Below are 24,378 nucleotides of genomic sequence, written 5' to 3'. Positions count from 1 at the left end.
GGAGTCCTCCAAATGGCTATCCTGATGCACAAAGACGTTTCTAAATGCGGCTCTGTATAAACCGTCGTTTTGCAAATGCCACTCCAAGTGGGACGGGTATGGACGGGTATGCCCAGATGTTGATTGTGAGCCAGGTGGCCATAGATACCAAAGCTACCCTTCACTCATGACTCCTGATGAGGCTAACACCTGTCTGGTGTTGCTTGCAGTGTGATCGCGTGCGGAAGAGATGTGACCTGGAATTCAGGATGGCCTGCCCCTTTTGGGGTTTAGACCAGCGTCATTTACATAGGGGCTTCCCCCTTCTCTAATAGCCTAAAATGAAGAACAATTATGGTATGTTCGGTGGCCCAGTTCAATGCCACTGGTTACAGTTAATTCTGAACTCTCCAACCACCAACATTCACTTTCACAATTGTCACCCCAAATGGGACAGGCATGCTCAGATGCGGATCCTGAACCAGTTGAGTTTAGATACCCATGGAACACTGCGTACACAATGTGCATTAACCCAGAAGCATGTCTGGGATGCTTGTGGTCTCATGCAGAAGGGATCTAGCTTAGCAGTTTAGGCTGTTCTGCCCCGTGGGGTTGAACATGTCTTTCTATCTGGTCTTTCCCCTTCTCTAAGGGCACTGTAGACTGAAAACGATGATCTAGAGGGTTGCCCACAGCAGTGCCAGTGTTTTTAGTCAATTCAAAACCCTCCAGACATTCACCTTCAGTTTTGCATCTGTAAAAAAGGAGACATAGCTAAGGGTTGTGCTGGTATAGTGATAGTTCTTGAGACCATGCTTTGTGATACTTTGTCTTAGTCACTTTTCATAAATATGAGGGTGACACCAATGGCCACAATAACCAGTGGAGTGGGGGCCGTACCAACAAATGACACCAGGGTACCCACTGTCACATGCAATAACCTGACAGATAGGAAATCAGAAAATTGGCCTTATGGGATTGATTGACCTTCACAATTATCCTAGCCCATCCAAAGAAGATGAGTGCTACGAACAATCAACGTCACATACTTCAGTAGCATCCCAATACCGGTATGGGTGCATCAGGGGGATAGGACGTGAAAGGTGAGGAGCGACATTTGTGATAGGTTATTTATAACGCGCTTAATACCCAGAGGTTTCTAAGCGTGGCCCTGACATTAGCAACACTTGATCAACCTCTTCTGTTTAGGCAGCAAAGGGTACCCACAAACGGCTAAAGATGTCTAATTGAGGATTGATGTTGATGCAGCAAGTCTGCTAGGAACATCAACATAGAGTTGAGGGGAGAGAAGTTAGGGTGAATAATCAGGGAGAGAAGAGGGAGAAGAGCGAGGGAGGAAGGTAGCCTTGTTCTGATACAAGTAGTCTACACTAGAGCTGTCCGGTAAGGAGGTCTGGTTGGAAAGTAGGGCCAGTCGGCACCGAGAAAGGGGATAGAAGGTTTATTTATGCGGTGGGTGAAGGGAAATGTCAGTTGAACACCGTGGGCTGTTATCAAGGGAGAAGGAGAGACAGTGGGTAGAGGTCTTCCATTTGATGATGGTTGAGCTACATTTCCATGGTCTTTGGTGAGAAAGACAGTTGAAGACATCATATAGTAGGCTAGAACCAGAGCAGTGTCCGTCACCCATCACGCAGTAAAACCCATTGCCCAATGTGCTACCATAAATTGCTCCAACATTACACCTGTGCCATATGTGACTCTCAAGACCTGAAACAGGACTGCATGTGTACCAAAGGGGAGACGTCATAGAAAACACAGCACAGAGCTAGGATAACTTTTGAAACATCAGACTGTGAGAAATATTAGACCATCAGCAGCACTATTCAGATGAGCCCCTTGCACTATTTATAGTGGGAACCCTCGGCACATCACTGAATCGTGAAACATCCCATGTCGTAAGAGGCATAGTGATGAATGGCTAGCATTGGACTCGATGTACTGTGGGGCGTGTTCTAGAATGAAACCTGCATCCAAGAGAACGCCATTTTCTTAAATTACTTTGGGTATTTGAGATAAAACTCTCAGATAACTAATGATTTTTGGGTAAGTGGTTTGGAACAATGGTCCACCATGGTATTAATCATGATGCCAGATATGTTGCGGTATCATTGTCCTAGCAGAAAGGTAATATGCATTTCTTTGTTGAAAGTATAACATTGCATGGCTTGTAATGTAAATTATGGGATTTTTATCATATGATCAAAGTCTGGGGATGGGTAAAGGAGCGCTAGACCCTAACCGCAACTAACTCAGGCCAAGTGCTCAATGTTGGCCAAATGTTCATCTATATAACCAGTCATTTGTATTGATTCGTAGGAGGAGACCATGAAGCACGAAATTGAAGCTAGTAAGACATTATTGAAAACCACTTGCGCTGCATTGGAGAAGATGGGGCCCTATTTGTTCCAAAACCAGTGAGTGTGCTTATGTCCAAATACTAACTTGAAACATTTTCACGAAATGTCTTCCGCCTGTCGAGTCTCTCTCTTTCTAGAAATGAAAAGTGATTTAACTGCAAATATTGCCTGACAAACTGTGGTTGTGACACAATGAAACATGTGCTTCAGCTTATACCTTTATGCCGCAGAGGCATGACATCCATCCAGTCTGATGCCACCTCGTGGTACTGTAGTAGTCTAGAGTGGTTTTCTTGAAGGTTCTCGCCAGTCACTGATGAATTTAGTTCCTTAAATGTGAATGTTGAGCAGTTCTACACCAATAGATATTTAAAATCCTGAGGTATTTAAATGTACCAAAACTGTGCGTGTAAAGGGAAGTGTGCCCTTGTTGCTCACCTCTGACCCAGACTGCCATGCGGCCTGCCATTTCCCCTACCAGCAGACCCTGATACAAAAGAAGGAACTTCTCAAAGTTTCCTTAAGAGCCTGCCTCTCGGTCTGAGATGCTAAAGGAAAGATAATGGCCATAGTCCTGAATCTCCCCTCCCTAGAGTTTATGCTCATGTTTCCTTTATAGGGTATGAAGATCCCTGGGAGGGCCATGGACAGGAACCCTTTTAGTAGGATTCTACACTCACTCTGTATCCCAGAATCAAGATTATTTTCCAAAGAAGATCACACAGCGTGATCCATTTGCAAGCGCCCTCTTACCGACTATACAAAGTGAGGCTACTATTGTATGTCCTGGTGGTCATAGATAGACACCACCCAACCAAACACTCCATAACCCCTCAAAGCTACAATAATCGTACAGTGCATATGGCCAGCCAAGAGATCATGCTTGACACGCACCCCCCCTATGATATACACTGATTCAGAATGGAATAGATTATCATAGTACATAACATCCATCCATTCAGGCCACAAATGTAAGGTTCTTCTTATAAGCCTGTGGCTAGCATACCGTTATATCATCAGGCCGTAGCGCTGCCTATATCGAGGTAGAGCACGGCATTAGGAGCGATGTTATTTAGCAGCTAAGGTGGAAGTCCTGGGTTCTAATCTTGGCAGTGGTACTCACACAATAATACTGTGATTACAGACATCACTGAATGTCCTTATGCCTCAAATTGTAAATGAGTATCATGAGCTGCAAACATGTGAAGACCAACTACAAGTCTGCTAAATCGAACGGTCCTAATTGCATGTGTTATCCCCAGCTACATACCACATGTTGGTCCCTTAATCTGATGGTTAACCCCTACAATTCCATGATTGCCATGCTACTGCTACAGTAAATGTCCATCCCTGCTCTTTGCAGCTACTCCAACGCTATATCAAATGCCCAATGAGTCAAAATCACAGAAATGTGCTCAAAGTTTAGGCCTGGCAGAAAAAGTGGGATTGTTCAGGGATTTTCACAAAATCCTGTGATCTACTTCATTGTATTTTATTTTATATCACCTAACGCCTACAGCTTTCTCATGCTTTCAAGTCCATAGATTTCTAGAAGTGGTCAATGCCCTACGGATATGGCAGCCATAACTGTCTAATCCTATATTTTCTGTTAACTTCGGCGTCAGAAAGTTACAGTTTTGCGCAATAAAAGGTACAATCTCCACAAAATCTTTTTTCTGGAGGCCAAAGTTTTTTTTTTTCCTTAAGGAAAGTGTAATCACAAATGGTAGTTGAGTTCTGTTTAAAACCCCTATAAAGTCGAAGGCACAGAAGACATAGTTGAACTAATCCATTGCGATGATATTATCACCAAAAGACACCCATGGAACTCTGTAAAGAAGGACCATTCCTGCACTTAATGTCCTTAGAGACCATAAAGTGCTGCAATGTGTGGCTGCCTAGTCTCCATTAAGAATTCTAACAGTGTTGTCAAAGGTACTGCCTAGACAGAAGGAAGACTGTCTGGTTTTCTAAGGACAATACGTGCAGAAACACTACTGCTTTACAGAGGTTCTACATAGACTTAGATTGGTGAGTCATTTAGAAAATGTATTTTAGCAAATCTCATACCTGTGAAAGCAAAAAACAGACCCGATCCTCCTGCCTTATTGAACCTGTCAAAGGTGTCGATTTTCACCATTGCCATTTGTGTGGAGAATTGCACCATTAGCCTTGACAATGTCCACATATATTAGATTACCCATGAGCCACCAGCATTTGCCACACCGAAGGCAGCATGTTTCCAATGATAGGCTCACTAGCACCTTTGCTTAACATAGTAACGCCAGCTTCCCCATAGCAGCTCCTCGCATCTGGAAATCACTTCCTACCCCCCTCAGCAACTAAACTTCATTCCCAAAATTCAAGAAACAATTAAAAACCTGGTTGTTTAACAAATACTAACAGCGCAAGTGCAACACAGTTTGTCTCCTCAACCTGAATACTGCCTAACCCACATGTTCCCTGAGTTTATTTTGTGGAACCTACTTGTCCTCTTCACACCCATGTAACTGCCTAAAATACCCAAGATTGATGTAAGTCACTCAAGACGCCTAAGATGTATGTAACTGCCTAAGATTTCCAAGATATATGTAACTGTTTAAGATGCCTGTGATGTATGTAACCTACGCCGTGACACCCAAGGGTTTGGGTGTGTAATCAAATGCAATAAATAAATAAATATTCAAAGTGCTCAATATAGTCCACACATATCAAACCACACCCAATCGAGCTAATGGAAAATCTCAAGAGACAGACACTGCTGAGCACAATATCTGCTATTGCAGAAAAAAAGCCTCAAGAGAGCAGGAAGGCTACAAAAAAGAGGCTTTATTAATCCACCGTCTGCATGAAGTGCAAGACAAAAACGATGTCACTGTTTCCACAGCTTATTCAAAAGGTAGGACTACTTAATATAGCCTACCCACACACAACTACACCTCCCATGTTTCCAGGTACAGAATTGTAGTACAGCTAGAACAAGCAAAGTAGACGAGCAATGCAAAGTGTCAATGCAAAAAGTGCAATGAAATAAAGTGCATAGTGCTAAAAACATACATTTCAGATGCAAGTAAAGTGCATAGTGCATTTAAATCGACAGATTGAAAAAACAATTACAGAAAGGAGCCATAAAAAGATAATTCAGATTCTAAAGTGACAGTGCGATGATCAGTAGTTAATAAAACCGATTTTCAAAGCATGAAACTTACATGAAAATAGCCAGCTCAAAGAACTATTCCCAATTTGCAATAAATAATGCAATGTTTCTAAATAGTAATCTAAGGAGCCAGCTGATGGAGTTATAAGAGTGCAAAACACACTATAAAGAAGCTCACATCATACAAATACTCAGATGGAAAGATAAAAAAACATATAATTCTGGGCTCAAAAGTGGAGACGAAAATTAATTAATATGGCGTTAATCCCCCATTCCAAGGGCTTTTTACAATTGTAACCAATTAGACTGTTTGATCACCTCCAAACGACTCTTGTGTGACAAGATCACAAATATTCTGTTGGTTATTTGGGCTTTCGAGTGCAGTACTGGTTTCAGATCAGTATCTTTCAAAAGCAGATGCCAATGCTTGCTCACAACTTTGTGAACATCACTGTACTGCAGACAATAATATGTAATAACCCGTATTGTTTCCAATGTCGATGGAACATCTTTGTTGGACCTTAGAAGGTTTTGTCACTGAATCAGAGTCTACACAGCAATGAATGAAAGATCTTCGAAGTTTCTGTGAAACAGTCCTCCATTTAGGAGCCAATAAAACACATTTTCAATTTGACAGACATTTGAAATGTCTTGTGTTGATAGCACCACTATTAGGATAACAATTAATATTTCACCTAGATTTCGCTTTGTCGTTAAGTTGACTCTGGCATTTTTTCAATATTTATCTAGGTAGACAATGTAAAATATTAACCAATAACCTGGAACCTTCTGCTCAGATCCAGAATTAAGGGATAGATTCATACACATATTAAGAACATCAGCAGACTGAACAGAACACCAAGCTGTAGACCACATAGTGAGACATATGCCTTTGTATAAGATAGGATAGCTAAGAGAAAATCATAGCCCGAACAAATGCCTTCCTAGCCAATTGTCGACTGCTAACTATCTATGTGAGGCCATTTGACAATATTAGTTCTACCTTTGTCTTTTCTTTCTGCTGTCTGCACACCATATGATAACACTGACATCTCTCGAACCACCGAAGGAAGACTTTGTAGAACTGGAATCTTGCATAAATTCAGAAAGGCAATCTCATTCTAGGGGTGCAAACGGGCATTTTCCCTTTCCGAGAATGAGTTGTTCCATCAGGCTAAACAAGACCAGTGACTGAAAGGGTCATCCAGGGTAGGAAACCAACACACCTTTAGGAAACCTACAGGATTTGAAGGAAGTTTGAGAGTGGCGCTGATTTGTCAGTTTTTAAGTCAATTTTTGGGGCGACTGAATGGTGGCTTTTATTTTCTGTAATGCCAAATTGATATCAGAAGCTCTCTATATAAGTGGCCTTTGTGGAACAGCTAACAGCGAAAACCTACCCATTCATAGAAGAAAATATGTTTTTTCCTGTCTGTTTTGGGAGTATCCCAGGCCCCTGCTTTTGTAATGGTATGGTATGAATTGGTCCTAGAATGGTATGGAAGGGTGGGCTAAATGGAACCTCGTTCTTTCGCTGATATCGAGAACTCATTTGTCTAGATTAACTAAATCTAATTCCCTCCCCCAATGACTATGCTCTTATACATTATGGCTAGCACTTCTGCCTCATGGCCACATTTAAGCATTACCTGATAACCTTGAATGTACCTGCTTTGGCCCTCCGAAAAGGTTATCTGACTTCTTCCAATGCCAACTTGGTTGATGTTTGTTGTAATATGGACAACCTGCAAGCACCAGAACGTCTGTAGCAGACAGTACCTTAGCGAAAGCATCACTGGCCAAGACTGCAAATCAACAGACTACATCTCACGCTTCATATTCCATGTACATATGTCACACCATTGTATTGTATTTGAGACCTGTTTTGTTTGTCTGAGGAGCTTGGAAGGGGCACGCCCCCCAATTATTTTGTGCATTATAAAACTCATAAATAAATAAATAAAGTAATCTTAAATTAGATCCTGACACATTCTAACACTAAAAAGATGAATTGAGTGCAATAGTTGGAAAATTGAGTTCATAAAACCAGAGCGGGCTCTCAAACTCAAGTAGAAACCCTCAGGGCGTACAAGTGGTATTTTATAAATACTGATCTGGTTATTTGGTTAACAAAAAAGTTATGTGTCGCTAACAAGTAACGCGTCCATGCCATATTCACAGGTTGTTGCACATTTCAGTACTAACTTACATGTTCACCAGCCCCCAACAGCCAATAGAAGACGCTATCATTTAAACCAGGATGACTTCCCATGCTGCCCCTGTGATCAAACAGCTATAGAGACCAACACACATTTTCTCCTGTTTCCTGAGTCCCTGCGGAAATGATTTTAGGCTCCAGTGCTGCGTATACAAATATTTTGCCTGAGCAGAGTAGCAACTCATTACCTTATCCTGTCAACAGACAACAGATTCCTTTGGACCCTGGAAAAAATGTCCTTACCATATTAACTGTCAAGATTCTGCTGCAATCTCTTGTTTCCTGGAATAATACATGTGAACTTTAATCCGTGCGGGAATGATTATCAGGAGTAATGCACCTTACGATCAGCGACCGCCAAGACACCCCGTGTCTCATCTGCACTGTAGGGTATTTACCAGTGCCGTGATGCCTCTGGGTCCTGGGCACAATCAACAAATGAAATAAATAAATAAAATAAATAAAACGATGGTTTATGGCCCCAAAATGTCCTGTTAAAGTTACAATTTATAGATTGTACAATGGACAGATGAATGCAGCATTTGTAATGATGACATATGGGTTATTGTTTTTATGCCTTACTTTTGTGTAATGTGTAAATGGATGATTTATGATTTTGCAATTGTTGTCAGAATTGATGTAATTAATATATACCCGAATTCATCATACTTTGACTGGCTGCAGCAATCCCAGTCAACATCTGCTAGGGCTGAGACATCTATAGTTGACATTTGAAAATCTGGACTCCCAGAGCTCACACCGCCCTTGCAGGATTCTGTAGCCCAGGAAACCCTGTGCTCTCTGGTCTGCGGAACAACCGCAGGAAACACAGATAGGAGATTAATAGTGCTTTCCATCGTGGCTCAGTAGAGTTTATCTTTCAATTAAAATTAAAATTGCAGAAGTAAAAATGGCAGAATAAATGTTGCTAGCCAACTGCTTTGAACCCCAATAGAGAGGGCTTCGGTTGGGGCTTTTGCGCAGCGGTAGGGCACATGCAGATTTCCAGATATGTTGGCCTACTTTTCCCATGATCCCTCACCACTGGCTAGGCTGATGGGAGTTGTAGGCCAAAACATCTAGAAAGCCAAAGCTTTCGTTCACCTGCTATTGTGTATTCTCCCAGTCCACATTTCGACTTTCATGGTTTTAATTCTTAGCACCAGCGTGCCCATGATAGATTGCCTCTATGTGCTGGTTGATATTGTACGTGAAGGGCTGGATCAAACCATGGAAGCACAACTCATGGTTAAGCTCTAAGTTACTTTTTTTCTATTTACAAGAAACAGTACTGGATTCTGAAAATAACCATCCTGCCCTTTGGGTGTGGGGACTGGAAGCAGTTCCTGTTCTTCTGTCCCATACTGTGAGTTTTTTTCTGGGGTTGTGTAATTTTATTACGGCATGGACAGGATTTGACTTCTGGGAAATTTGTATTTCAGCTTGATTACTAAATACACACCAAAATCGCCCAGGTGTACGACTGAGAGTCTTCTTCATCTAACCAAGTCTATGACAACCATTGGACAAAGGTGCTGCAAACTACCTGAAGATCAGCAGATGCCGTGCTCTGAGGGAGGAGTAAGTATGAACCTTTATTTAATTGTTGTCCAGTTTTCCATAACCCTGATAAACCCTGGGCTTAGTTTAATGGTTGCATCTTGGATCACCAAATGGGCGTCTTTGCCGAATAGCTTTATTTTATGTGGCTTATATGGTGCCATTGCCAACGGCGATACTTACTACCCCCCCACCCCGCCCCCAAAGAGGATAGTCGAGGAGTGGGCATCAGGAAGGGAGAAAGTAGAGCACATATGCAGTTATGGTCAGCAAAGCGAGTGGGAACATTGGGGCTCATTCCGAGATTGGTGGTGCCGTAAAAAAAAGCATCATTAACGGAATTACTGGCACTTTTACCACACCGCCAAATTCTGACTTTGAAGGCAATGTGGTAGAAAAATCTCCTGCTTTTGGCTGAGGAGAGGAAGTGGCTTTTCAGGCCCCTTACGGATAAAGGGAGATGGTTCCAAAGGGTGGGTCCAGCCCTATGGCAAGTGGTGGAAAGATTTCCTGCATCTAACAATGTACATATATTTCATGCGAAAAAGCATTTAGCACCTCAAACTTCATCTGACAAAGAAACTCTTTGTTAAAAAAGATTCTTAGAGCAATAGAATGTACATTAGAAGCACGTGGCTTCCCAACTGTCCCACTTCCTACTGGGCCGCTCATGCTATCTTTGCACGCTTTCTTTTACCCCACGGTTTGATGTTTCGTTGTTGATTGATTTTCAGAATGACTAACTGTGTTAAAAAGCTCAGATTCTGGAGAATTAATGAATCATTTCTAAACAAAATGGACCCAATTCCAAGTTTGGCAGGTGGTAAAAAAGTGTCAGTAATTCTTCAAGTGTTTTTGGCATTCACTCAAGTACTGCCACTTTTACCGCAGTGCTGAATTCCAGGTGTTTACCTTGAAGTGAAGAATTTACCTCCAGCAAGATGCTGGATGTAAAGGCAAAAACACACAGATTTACCAAGGTGAATTACCATTTATGGTAAATTTGCCAACATCCCAAGGATCCTTATGGACTTCAATATTGGAGACTAGTACCATGTTACCACCACTCGAAAATCCACTAGACCGAGTGGTGGTAACAGTAAATGAGCTTTGCAATATTTCCAACAACTTTTGTTGGAAATGCCAGCCCAATTTCAGGATATAAATGTAGAGGCCACAGACTGTGATCAACAGAAATCATGTTCCACTTTCACCCCACTCGCACGAAGCAAGGTGTGTCCTCCACTTGCCAGTGCCTTTGACACTTGGAAGTGGAGAAACACTACTGTGAGTTGGCAATTATTTTATTTATTTTGTGCACACGGTATAAACTGTTGACAACCTTTAAGTGTGCTTCTTGTTTGCCAATGAATGCGCCTCTTACACGTTGTTCACCCTTCCCCCGGGCAGCTCGGTCTCGTCTTTGGACAGGTGTGCCAGCGGAAAACTCCCTTCGAGAATGAGAAGGTGACCCACTGCTGCAAAGACTCGCTATCCTTCCAGAGGCCATGTTTCACCGCCCTGGGATTGGATGAAAGCTATGTGCCTCCCCCGGTGACAGCGGAGAGTTTCATTTTCAATGATAAAGTTTGCACCCCTTCAGAAGCAGACCAACAGTTGAAGAAACAAACGTAAGTGAAATCTCCTCTTTGCACCGACATGTGCGCGGGTATTCCGTAGGACACCACATAAACAGGGCGTCTATAGTAGAGGTCATTTCAGTAAACATGCCAGCAAAAAGCATCAGTCTTCTGCATGTCAAAACAAGGAACACCAGACCACAAGCTATTACAGGATGTGTTATTATTTCTAACACGCCCATCCATCAATGCATTCTTCCTACTGACTCCAGGCCATCCTCACTAATTTAATTGTTCCTTAAATTTGTGTGCTTCGCTACAACAATGTTTTATTCAGGTTTTTTGTAAATGGAGGCTGCATTTCCTTCCCTGCCCCCTTAGTGCCAGATATGTTATTGCATGTTATGGGGGTCTGCTGGATTATGCTGATGCAGTGTGTCTGGAAGTTCAATGGATATTAGCTGAGCTCTTTCGCTTCCTATTGTATTTTGTATTTTATTTTATATAGCGCCTTACACCAAAGCGCTTTACATGGCATTAAAAACAGTACAGACAGTAGAATCAATATTTAAAACACAACGTATTTCAAAATTGCAATAAGACCTTGCTAACCAGATGAAAGTAAATGAGAGCGTAAAGAAGCTCGAAAGGATGAGTAAACAGTAGTATATCGGAGAGAGAGTGGGAAAGTATTCCAATTTAAAGGTGCAAGGAGAGAGAAAGATCGGAAACGAGATTGGGCACAAGGAGGAGAGGGGACAACAAGGTGGAAATGGGAGGCTGACCGAAGAGGATGCGAAGGAAGATAGAAAGAGACAAACAAAGAAAGATAGGGAGGGGCAAGACCATAAAGTGCTTCAAACACCAAACATAAGACATTTAAACTTTATCCAGGAGCCCTTAGACAGAGGCAAGACAGCAAGTCTCCTTGAAGTTGTCGTTGGCTCACCTTAGGGTAAAATAGGCCAAGCTCAACGGCCTACACTCCCCCAGAGCTGCCGGGCAATTCTGGCATTTTATTAGTTACTGCACCGATGTTTGGAGTAAAAAAAAAGAAGAAGACAAATATGCAACGATAATAGATGTAACCATTATCCGTTGAAGACAATGGGGCTGCCATTCTTATGAGGGCATGAAGTAGAACTGTTATAATGGCCTCAGTAGATGCCCATGTAAAGGTGTTCAGTAAATGCCTGAAGATCTTCTAAGCATCAATGCAGTTATTTTCAGTGGGGCTGGGTCCCAATGGCAAGCTAAGCCATGTTTGGGCTATTCTGCTCTAGAGCCTGATAGCAAATCACATCTCCAAGCCTAGGCAACGCTGTGGAGCTCCAAACAGTCACGCAAGAGATGGGCAAAGCGGACATCTGAGGTGGGCTCCATAGGCCCAGATAGACCAGAGAGAGCTCTCCATTAAGAAAGAAAAAGTCACAGCTGAGAGAAAAAGGTGCTTGGCCCTTGATGTGGCTTGGGTTTAGCAATCGGGATTCATCAGCTGATGCTGGTCGCATGAGCTGCTCGGCGAGAGTTTACAGGTATCTGTTTGGGTTTGAGAGAACATGTGTTGAAGAAACTTGGTTGAGCAGAAAAGGTTTTGAACATAAGATGGCAGAAAGATGTGCAACAACTGGATTTGCTTGGTGTGTTGTCCCAGTCCATTCTCTAAAAGTGAGATTTTCTCGGAACTCGAAACTCCTCAACAGGTGCTGGCCACAACTGCTGGCTAGCAGCGGCCCCAGCAAGTTGGATTCAGCTCCCAGGTGCTGCTGATGCAGAGGCCTTTCAGGTCTGATGGACAGCTGGAGGCTGAGAAGGCGGCCGCTCTGGCAGATTGATCTTGTAGGTAGTTCACATCAATTCTCTGTAGGCCAAAATCAGACAAGATGTCTTGTATGGTCAATTTCAAGTGTGCATGCCCCTTGACGCTAAGTGGTAGGTTAGCCACACATTGGTGTTCAATGGTCCTCTGGATCCAGCTTTGAACAGGGACCTTTGCACACAAATCGAAGCTTCTCTCGGCAGACCACTAGCCTAAGCCCAGGAAGGCACTTCACAGCCTCAGACAGGAACCCAGACTTTGAGCAAGTTTCACAGGAAGCAGAGATCGAGGCAAAGTCGGAGTCCTTACTGGTGCTACAGGGTTACATGGAGTTGGAATTCCACATCTGCTCGAAGCTGTTCTTGCTGGCAAGGGGAAAACAAACCATCTCGGATTATTTGCCAATGCGGGCCCAAGTACCGCCCAATTGCTACATGCTCTGCATGCATACTCAAATGTGGCCGTTTGGTCATATTTCAATTTGCACCAAGTAAGCAATAGTTTGCAGGTTACCATCCTCTTTTATGGCTTTGTTTTTAAAGCAAACCTTGTGATGGTTGCTGGGGGGCTCCCCCCATAACTCCAAGATCAAGATTGCTCGAAGGTAGTGCCCTGGAGTTAGAGCTATCAAAGCTTGTCTTGGTTACACATCAATGGCCCTTTGATCCTATATCTATATGAAAAGCCTCCCCGGTCATGTGTGGCAGCTTGAGCCAGGTCTGGATTTTCACTCTGCATTCTGAGACCTGCAGTTTTTTCCCCCCAAAGATAAGAATGTATTTTATTTATTTATTTATTTGTTGTGCCTTTGTAAGGCGCTTATGCATCAAGTAAATTGTGTTTCAAAGCTCCCAGAGGGCAACAGGGTGGGAACATGGGAATGAAAGGCAAATATAATGTAAATGAAGAGAAAGAAAGAGGCGGTCCTGCTAGGCCTTGTGAGCATTCAGAAGGTGCAAGTGCAGAGAGAGAGAGAATGGACGAGAGGCAGGGGGTAAGTGCTAGGAGTTCCACCGAGGGAGGAATGGGCATACAAGGCCCAGACTGCAAAGCAGAACACTACGACCGACTCCTTGGCTCGCACATGACATGGTGCCACTTGGCAGACATGCCTATGTTGAACTGTGACTTTGGGCCTGCCTGAGAGATGGTGACATAGCCAAGCATGGGGTTCCAGGAGCAATCCTGTACACTTGGCTCGCGAGTGCGGGCAGGATGTGCAGATGCCCGTGGATTGCATTCGAATCTCTGCAAGCAGTGTAGCCGTGCTTTAATGGCGGCCACGTGGCCGCGGCTGCTGTTCAAGCAGCTTTGCCGAGGGCTTGGCTGTTGATGGCAACAGCGGATGCAGATGGCAAATCCTCTGCAATGAAGTGTTTGGGCAACAAAAGCCCAGGCATTTAGTACTCCCACCGCAGCAGACAGTGCCTTCCAGAACATGTGTGGAGTCAAATGTAGACCTGAACACGGGATAGCCCCCGCTAGCCAGGCACGTGCATGCTGCCGCTACTTCCATTGCTGTTCTTGCTGTTCTCTGGACCAGCGCTTTTGCCTGATGTATCTCTGTGTCTTGTTCCCTCTGCAGGTTCCTGATCAGCCTGATTAAACACCAGCCCCGCATCACAGAAGAACAGGTCAAGATAATCAGTGAGAAGTTTGTGGCTATGTGTGGCCAGTGTTGCAAAGCAGACCAGCGCAATGAATGCTTCGCCACGGAGGTACACCACACCACAAAGTCTTGCTTTTGCCTGTGCTAGCGCTGATTGGTGCCTGTCGATTCCCTCCGCTCAGCGCTTCATCCACACGGCTAGTATATAAGTACCATTTGAGTGGCGCCGTACCCCTTTGGGGCCTAGAATGATGAGACCAAATACCTCTTTTGATGATGGCCCCTGGGACTTACCGCCCCCTCCTCAAAATTAGAACGTATACATACACCTTTTCATAGAATTAGACCCCATTTCTAGGGTTAAAGGTATGCCTTTCATGTTTAAACTCTATATCGCTTGTTCTGCTAGTAAGGAGTGCTTCATCGCATGTATTATGAGTAAGAGTTGCACAATGGCCAAACTACTGTAAGTCCCTACTGTCAACATGCAGCTTCCTTAACATGCTTTTGCCATGTTTGGTAGAGTATATTCTGTTGCTCGTGTGTAAACTGGACGTGGTTTCTTTTGTATTATTTGCTGTACATGTGCAGCTCATTAGCGACCCGAATTTACCATGGCACGGTCTGTCTAGTTTTCTTTTCGTAGATGCAACACGGTGTTAGTTTAGGGGGTGGGGCTATTTGTATCCTCAATGTGCTAGGATGGGTGGGGCAGGGGCATTACTGAGAGCTGCTTTGAATGTGTACCCACGGCTCTGTCCCTCTCAAACATCACAGCCCTTTCCAAGTCCTTTGCAGTGCGTTGATGACCTTTGAGGCTCACGTGGAGGTGTGAGGAGGGTCTACTGGGCTAACCATTGTGGCCTGCACCCTAAAACCCTCTAAGAATCTCATTACGAGTCAGGCTGTGAGAGCAAAATGAAGTGGTGTATCGTATACCACTGCCACCCACAGTATTATCCCCGGCTGTCTACTAGGAGGACAATTCTGCATGATCATGAGGTGGGCAATTGTAGCTCCCAAAAGTTTTGACCTCCAACAATGTGGGGTGGATAGTAATGTTGAAACCCCCAGCGCAAGGAAAGCCCCTTTTCCCTTTGACTGAATGCATGCAATAATGCATCCGTTCAATTTAGGGGAGAAACAATGCTGGGGGCCTCCAAGCCCCGGGGGACGGGGGAAGGGGGATCCTGGCAAATGCAGTGCTTCTCGTCAAGGATGCTATATAGTTTCCAGAAGGCTCATTACAGACCCGGTGTTAGGAAACAGAGGCCCAGGGAGGGGGAGAGATGCATTGTGCAAGCGGATACCGTAGGCACACAAGGACTGCACAGAGCAACCTGAATAGTATAGGTGGGAGAGGGACAGGAGTGGGGGGATATGAACTTGACCCTGGTTAGGCATAAATGGGGTACCGTGTTGACAGGGCAGATACAGAACAGGGGTAATCCAGGGATGTTAAAGAAGTAATTTGGGATAGACATGAGTAAGAAATAGACTCAAAGAAACAAGTGTCACACAAACAGGTACACACGTGGTGAAACTGGGCTATAAAGGGACATTGCAGCGGGGAATGAAGTAAATAGAAGAGTGCGGATTCTACTTTGGGCGCTGGCAAGAACAGTGGGCATGGGGCACTCACATACTGCCAGGGTGTTGGGGTGGCGGGGGGGGGGGGCAGGGGTGGAGCGATCACCATGAGTGGAAATGGGGACCATGGGCAGATGGTAGCACATAGACCAGCAAGTGCCCCCGACACCCACTGCAGCTCACAGGCATGCATGAATGTGCCAGGGAGTGTGAGATCGAGAGTGAATGAGTGGGTGGAGGAGTGTGAGAGAGCGAGTGAGCATAGTTCACTGTAATGGTTGAAAGTGCGGGAGCACTAAACAAACTGAAGACACACAACAGCACATCCCACCCGCACTCGGTTTGTAAAAATATATGCCAGAACGTCTACAACTCAGCTGCACAAGTCAGCTGCGTAGCAAAAATACTACAATGTTAGAAATATGTTATTTTACATGTATACATTATTTCACAGATTGTTTCTTCTGACACATGTTTCTTCACCATTTGCAGGGAGCTAAACTGATCGAGACATGTAAAGGGATGTTTGCTGTTGATGTTGCAGTTAAAGTTTCTGTGTAAAGGATTTGAGGTAATATATGTTAATACATACCATGTTCCCATTGCTTTTGCCTGTCAGTAGGCTTAGCTTCACGTTTTTCTTTCATGTCTCAGGTATCTGGAATACTGAAGTCTTGACTAATTCCAATACACTCAGTAGATATGGCAGACAGAGCACGGCTGTATTAGGTTTATGCGGTGCTGTCTTCGCAGATAACAGGAGCTTGAGTGCTGGTTGCATTGTCTGTGTGCGCCTACTTTATGCACCAACTCTTACTAAGAACATAAGGGATGTAAGAGCACATTTTCATCAACAGCCTTAGTCAAAATATGCTCAAGATGGCGGCTGTTGGCTTGATGCATCCGTCATGCATGAGTCATCCCAACAGACCAAAAGTAACTGCAAAGACATTTAGAAGGGGCAAAATCTCAACGGGTGGTGACTGAGAGCATAGACATGTAAGGCTTTGTCTTTGGGAGGGGTTTTCCTTTTGTAGAGCGCTCACTGTCAATGGCACCAATGGAGGCCTAGAAAGGCGTGTCTAGGCCAAATGCAGGAGGTTTTATTCCTTGCATTCTGGGATGTGAACACCTGGATTTCCACTTCCAGTCATAAATTCCAAACTACAAGTCGCAGAAGAATTTAAAGAAAAAACAAGAGTAGGAAAACGGGTTCTGGGGGAAATGGCGCATGTTGGCCTGTACAGACCTTCTGAATACAGTCTCCATTTTGCCAATGAAGAATATGGCGTTGTGGTGCTTACGAGTTAGTGGGCTAGACGTTCCTTTAATATCAACCAATGTCACATATCATTATTATTGCAATTTGTAAACACAAAACTGTTCATTAGCATGGACCCCTTACCTGTTGTTACTTACCTTGTAGGAATGAAAAGGGGGCAAGATTCGTCTGGTTCAAAACCAAATCCACTTCACACTTCTTCATATTAGTCAATCACCTTCCAATTTCCTGTGTCCGAGAACACTGACATCATCAGAAAAGGACAGCTAATCATCAGCAATGGCCTGCTTGTCTTGTTTTGCTGCAATGAATAAATGATAGGAAACAGAATATGTTTGTGGTTTCATTTTTCATTTGTCAGTGTTTTAGATTATTATAGAACTGTTGGCCTTACTAAATATTGTCTGATTCCACATGCTATTCGTTTCCTCTGCAGTTAATACTTCCTGTTTCAGGGCTTTTAAAATGGAGGACTACACAAGTAAGAAAAATGCTAAAAAAATATTGAAAATAAGATGGGCGGGAAGAGTGTTGAGAGGGGAAATCAGCAAAAGATAAAACATTATTTGTAACATATAAAATGTTTAATTTTTGTATTTGGGCAAATTTTTATATCCACTTTAAATGACAATGAATCTGAGCACAACATAGAGAAGTAACTTAAAAAAAATAATATTATCAGGTGCTTACATTACAGTTCAGTGGTTTAAATTACAGACTATCTTCTAAATTTCACTTCAAATTCCATCACCCATTAGTTCTCATACAAATTGAATACCAGGTTTTAAAGAATTAGCTCTTCTCATGGTAACTGAAGGTAATTGATGTACCACTCATCTCTATTTAAATACCCCATCTACTGAGATCTGTAATAGCTCTATATAATCTGTATGTCTGTATGTTTGCCTAATTTTTCTCCCACTCAAATTTGTCTATCTAATGTTTCGAGCTAGTTTATCTGTTTTTCTAATGTGTCAGTAAATCTGCCCGATGAGCCTATGTCACGTGTGGATTTAGCCAGTCTTTATAACTTCCGACTTTCTCTAATCGGTCTTCCCCTTTATCTAGTGTGTCTGTCTTTTAGTTCCATCTGTCTAATCTTCTAATCTGCATGTTTGTCAAATCTTTCAAACCTGTTTGTCTCCCTGCCTACACAATCTCTCTGTCTGTCTAATCTGCCTGTCTGTTTTATTACTCTGTCTATTGGTCTTTCTGTCGATGTGTCTGTCCGTTTACCTAAAACGCATGCTGCTTTGCCTGTCTAATCTATGTGTCTATCTAGTCAATATGTCTACCTGCCTATTTACTCTCTCTGTCTGTTTGTATTTTCTCTGGTTCTCAGACCATCTGTCCATTAGTCTGTCCCTCTCTTTCTTTCTCTCTCCTTCAGTCACATGCTGTTAGTTCAGAACATTACCGAAGAGATGATTTTCTGGCAAGCACAGTACTTCAATAATAATTATTTTGGTCATGTTGAAGACGGTAGCAATGGTCACGGTACACTGTATTGCTGTGTGAGATGAGTACTTTTACTACATCAGCAAGTATTTGTCTGGGGCTGCGACCAACAAGCCATACACGTAGCAAAGCCCTGATCATTGTCTCACGTCTTACTGGTGCCTACACTTCTGAGACACCCCACAAAAAGATCGTGGGTGGTTGCTGACATCACACACATCTTACCCATGCCCTCTAAACCCCCACCAAACATTGTCTAGTTAGAGTTGCATAGTATTTAGATATTTCTGTAAGTTCTGATCGAAGAAAGTGATTTTTTCAGATTCTCACATAAAGTACAGGATAAGCAAATACGAACTGTACATCACTGACAAGACTGAGATTAAAAAATAAAAAGCAGGCAATCTTGTCCTAGGCCAGCTAGACGGGACAGCAAGGTAGGAGCCACCTGCCGTCACAGGGCAGAATTAATGGCCGACTAGGTCCTTCATCTTTCTGAAGATGGTACTTATTTATCTATAATTTATAATGCGCCTCAAATAATTCAAACTAAATCTAGTACAGTAAACCTGGATAATAATAGTACTGCTTTAATTGCGTTTAGACACAGGAATTCATTGGAAACACCAGAAGACTGCATAACGATTTTTAAATCGACAAACGGATTAGGCAAGAAGACTTAATATTAGAGAAAACTCACATCCTGCTGCATCAGCCCAGACCATGCCCCACAAGGTCAACAACATCTCCAGAGTGCCTAATTATCCCCATACAACTTACAGCACGAATTCAGAATTGAATATATCTTGGTTTCCTCCAGAAATGCTGACTGAACCCTTTGTCCTCTGTCCCTGTCTCCTACTCTATAATGCACTTAGACGCACTCATTGGAATTACCTAATTGCTAACTTACTACCAAGTTCAACTCATCGAAAGTCTACAACTCAACCACAGAATCCTCTTTTTACCCTTAAACCATCAAAAAATTCCTCACTACATGACAGCCAATCAAAAAGCCAGTCCCACCAACATGACTGCAGATCCTGTTTCCCCCACATCCCTGCTAACCCATCCAAGGTCTGGGATCTCTGGGATTACCTCATCACGCTGTGATCTGCTGCACCTCCACAGGTTTATATATCTTTCTGTATTAGTAAAGATAAGCAACAACCTCTGTTCCATGGAAAATCCTATCTGGCCCATTTCCCATGAGACCTACCTGACCCCACGCCCCCTTTATCACTGTATTACACAAACCCACACCCTGGCCCCTCATGCCATTTCCCTCTGTAGAAGGAGGCTTGTGGCCAAGATGTTTCCTGACCATCCTAAAACACCCTACATATCCATACACCACCACAGGACCTCTGACTCAGGAACATGTGCCCTTGCAGACTCTTTCATGGCCCCTGCCTATCCTTGTGGCCTGCAACATTACAAATTGAGGTCAGCTGATTATAATAGACGGTTGCCGTCACTCGGGGCTTCCCTACATCTAGTTCAACAAAAGTTCAAGTGAAGAGCACACAGAAGTCAGAATTAGTGATAACCCATTGATTTCCTCAAAGTGCAAATCAAAAGATATTTAATCAAATATTTCTTGAGAAAATAGACATAGTATCCATCACTCAATCACAACAGCACACCTCGAAAAGACCACCAATTGTAATTAATTATTGGTTGTTCAATTACTTCCTTCGACATGAGGGCAAAACACAGTGATAGACACAAGACACAGACCAGTAATCACATGTAAGTCAATTAGCAGGTACATGGAAGGATTGCATAAATCAATGCATAAGACAAACATCACAGTCCGGCCATAGAGAGTTGCAGAGTATAGATTGTGCGACAAGAAGAAAGGTTTGACAACTAAGAGACACAATCAAAAGTCCATGTACATCAAGATCTGATAGACGTTTACATACATACATACGCTTGGGGCAATGCAATATAATGGAGGTAAGAGCTTGCGTGTAAAATAATCACACATAATTATTGCAAATGATAACAGAGCAATTTTAAAGGCTGAGTTTAACACTGTAGAATCACCCTGGGACTGAATTATTCAGATCCTAGTTGGACACTCAGGAAAGTCTGTGATGCAATCAACAAAACATAGACAATTCACAATTAAAATCAAGGATGTTTAAAATCCTAGAAAATCCGTGATAACTTACAGGAAGCAGCAGAGTATTAGTATTTTAATTTGAAATTCGAAAATTGGAAGAAGCTTGAATTGAAGTAACAACAGAGAAATCCAAATTCATGTAGGTGGGAGCCAGATGTTAAAACAATGCTGTTTTTGTAAGGCACAATTAACTTTTTACTCTCCTACATCCAAATCCCGTTGGGAATTTCAGACTGCCTGAGTTCCTGTGACAGTGGATCAAAATATAGTGAGCACAGTGACCGATGAGGTGGTACATTGTCTTTCGTCTCCTTTCGTCTTAACACTATCTAGTGAAATGGTTAATGACAATATTGGCTTTTGGCGAACAGTATTACATTTTCATCCAGTCTGTAAATTTACATGGGGGAATAATTTCATAGTTCCCGGTAATTTGGCGGTGAGGACCTGTTACGTTTACACTTAAGCCTAGACAGGCCCCCGCTGCCAAATTTTCCCCATTTGCACGGTGGAGTGCATAAGGGGAATGTAAAAAGGCAGCATCCATGCTTGTACGTCGCCCTTTTGCACCCCACCGTGCAAATGAAGTAAGCGCTGCCTGCTAGGGATGCATGACAGGCAGTTTTTACATTGGTTAACTATGGAGTCCTCCAGCTTTTTGAAGGTACAAAAAGCCGGCAGACACTGTATGAATCCACAGCTTTGCAGCCAGCATGAAAATCTATGCCAGAGCAAATGCTGTAGTATTTGTATGGCATAGAGGAAGGAAGCAGCCGAATTGTAAATTACAATCCACCCCTCCTCCACCATACAAATGAATGAAAATGGGGCAGACCAGAACCCAAAGTCATAAAAGCCTTACTTTACACAAGGTATTTTCATCTCATCTAACACCAATTAGATGAAATTCCAGTAAATCAAAACTTTCACTGACACGGTAAAGCTAACGTTCTTCTTAGTTTGATAATCTCTCTAAATAGAGGAATCCTTAAACACGGATTGTCCAGGAATACAAACTGTTCAGTCTTCCTTAATCAATTTTGGAGTTGTTATAGATATTCAATAGTTATCGATTTAAGTGAAAATAGTATATTCTGTGTTTACAACTACCTTTTGCCCAAAGACTCCTATGGCCCAATTCATAGAAAAAGTGCCAGGTCTACTCAAACTACTTTGTGCCACAAACAACATTCTGCATACTTTGCGCGTGCAAAATGTTTTGCACAGCCCGCCGATTCATGGATTCTAAATTGCAGAGTAACCCGTTGTGCAAAGAACAAGTTGCACTGGGGACCCACGACATGCCCCACGCAAACAAAAACCAGTGCTAACAAACAACCTTTGCACCACCATCCAGCACCCCAGCGATGCATTCTGTCCCCCGTAACTCAAGGCAGCACACTGTCGAAACTGCAAGGCATCACCCCGTAACTCAAGGCAACACCCCGGAGATACTGCTTACTTTCCCTTGTTACTAAAGTCAGCACCCCAGTGATACTGCGTACTGTACCCCGTAACTCAAGGCAGCATCCCGGCGAAACAGCGGACCGTCACCCCTAACACCAAGCATCACCACAGCGATACTGCGTACAGTCCCCCGTAACTCAAGGCAGAACCCAGACAATAATGCACACTGTCCCCTGTAACTCAAGCCAGCACCCCAGTCAAACTGCGACTGTCAGCCCTAATTTCAAGGCACCTAATTGCGGGCCTACACCCCTAAGTCATAGTAGCCCCGTCAAGTCCTGACACCCCACCCACTTACCTCTGCCCCAACCCCAGGCAGCCCCCTCAAGTCCTGACACCATCCCCACTCACCACTGCCACAAAACCCAGGCAGCCCCGTCAAGTCCTGACACCCCACCCACTCACCTCCACCCCAACCCTCAGGCAGCCCCCTCAAGTCCTGACACCATCCCCACTCACCACTGCCATAAAACCCAGGCAGCCCCCTCAAGTCCTGACACCCCACCCACTCACCTCCACCCCAACCCTCAGGCAGCCCGCTCAAGTCCTGACACCACCCACCACCTCCACTCACCTCTGTCACAACCCACAGGCAGCCCCCTCAAGTCCTGAAACCACCCACCACCGCCACTCACCTCCACCCCAACCTCCAGTTAGCCCCCTCAAGTCTTGACCCCACCCACCAAACCCACTAACCTCCACTCCAACCCCAAGGTAGCCCCATTAAATCCTAACACCACCCCCACTGACCTCCGCCCAAACCCCCTGGGAGCACCCTCAAGTCCTAACACCACCTAATACTCCATGCACATCCACCCCAACCCCCTGACAGCCCCCTAAAGTCCTGACACCACCGCCACTCACCTTCACCCCAGCCCCCAGGCAGTCCCCTCAAGTCCTGACACCACCCCCACTTAAAACCCCTACCAGTGTAACGTGGAGCTTCAAATTACCCCCAGCTCCTCTGGCCTGTCTCCATCATGAGATATACCTGCCACATATCCTCCTCAGCACGATCAACTGGGAGCACTGCTGTTGAATCCAGGCCTGGAGCATCTTCCATTACTCCCTGGTGGACCACACACAGCTGCACATCAACAGGACAGCACACTGTTGCACCACCTACACTGTGACCACCCCATATACATGTGACATGGAAATGCAATGCAATGTGGCATATACATAGTGCCTTTGTGCCATTGCAATGGCCTGAAAGCACTGTGAGTGTACTGTAAGTGCCCTCGGAGGACAGAAGTCCAAGGAATCACAAATTGGGCCTAATTATAAAGAATGCCTGGGTGCATTCCAGCCCGTGCAAAAGTAGGCAGGTAGGTAAGGGTGGCAAAATCCCTGCCAGTGACCAAAGCAGAACAGGCCTGCGTATGGATGGTGTGAAGTGTGTCACAGCGTGTGCAGCTCTGGGAGACAGAACATGTGTGCTGCTAGACTGAACCATCAATCATGCTACTCAACTGCATTCGAATGGTAGAGGTGATGCATGAAAGGAGAGCTGGTAGTGGGTGATTGCAGATATGTGCAGGTGGGTGGCCGTACCGTGGGAGTGACACAACAATCTACCATCTACTGCATAAGTGTTGAGTTTAGCTCACCCATCCACATTGAGGCCCCATCTCACTACAACACTAAAAATGCCCAACACCCATACCAGTGAATGAAGCATGGGCAAATACACATTGACAAGCACGTGCCAAAGGAATATCCAAACATCAGTAGAGCGAGAAGGAACTCGACGTACAACAAAATCAACCCCCAGTAGCAAATGACCAGAGGTAAATGAGCTTGCATGACATACACCAAGCAAGTAAAACATGATGAACATCTTGAAATACAGATAAATAAGTAGCTATCCACAATGAGAGACACCAAACACCATCATCACACATCACCACTACCATCCATGTATCCATACCATTACTCACACATTGATAATGTCTCTCCACCAACAAACACACAGTGCCCCTGCACAAGTCATGGCATCAGAGAGACAGCCATATTCCACTCCAACTGTCTGATGTCCCCACTCCCACATGTAAAACACATATCAAAGTCAATCCAAATAATGGCACCATGTCATACAACAACACAGGAATTCAACAAACACACAAGTACACATCCAGCAATAGAGT

General features: G+C 43.9%; 1 protein-coding gene across 1 annotated transcript in view; it reads left to right on the top strand.

The window, feature by feature from the left end:
• The window catches only part of LOC138515996 (serum albumin-like), a 65,310-nt gene extending 47,805 nt beyond the window's left edge, over positions 1-17,505 (top strand). Inside the window, exons 10-15 of the mRNA XM_069630786.1 lie at positions 2,320-2,417; positions 9,178-9,316; positions 10,706-10,926; positions 14,280-14,412; positions 16,386-16,464; positions 17,320-17,505. Coding sequence (XP_069486887.1) covers positions 2,320-2,417; positions 9,178-9,316; positions 10,706-10,926; positions 14,280-14,412; positions 16,386-16,454 — 660 coding nt within the window. The 3' untranslated portion in view covers positions 16,455-16,464; positions 17,320-17,505. The remainder of the gene's footprint in view (positions 1-2,319; positions 2,418-9,177; positions 9,317-10,705; positions 10,927-14,279; positions 14,413-16,385; positions 16,465-17,319) is intronic.
• Positions 17,506-24,378: the final 6,873 nt, after the last annotated feature.

The sequence above is a fragment of the Ambystoma mexicanum genome, chromosome 6q, assembly GCF_040938575.1.
Source record: "Ambystoma mexicanum isolate Mex_15411 chromosome 6q, UKY_AmexF1_1, whole genome shotgun sequence".
Classification (NCBI taxonomy): Eukaryota; Metazoa; Chordata; class Amphibia; order Caudata; family Ambystomatidae; genus Ambystoma; species Ambystoma mexicanum.
The sequence above is the reverse complement of the archived record's forward strand: the minus strand, read 5'-3'. Positions and strand labels throughout refer to the sequence as shown.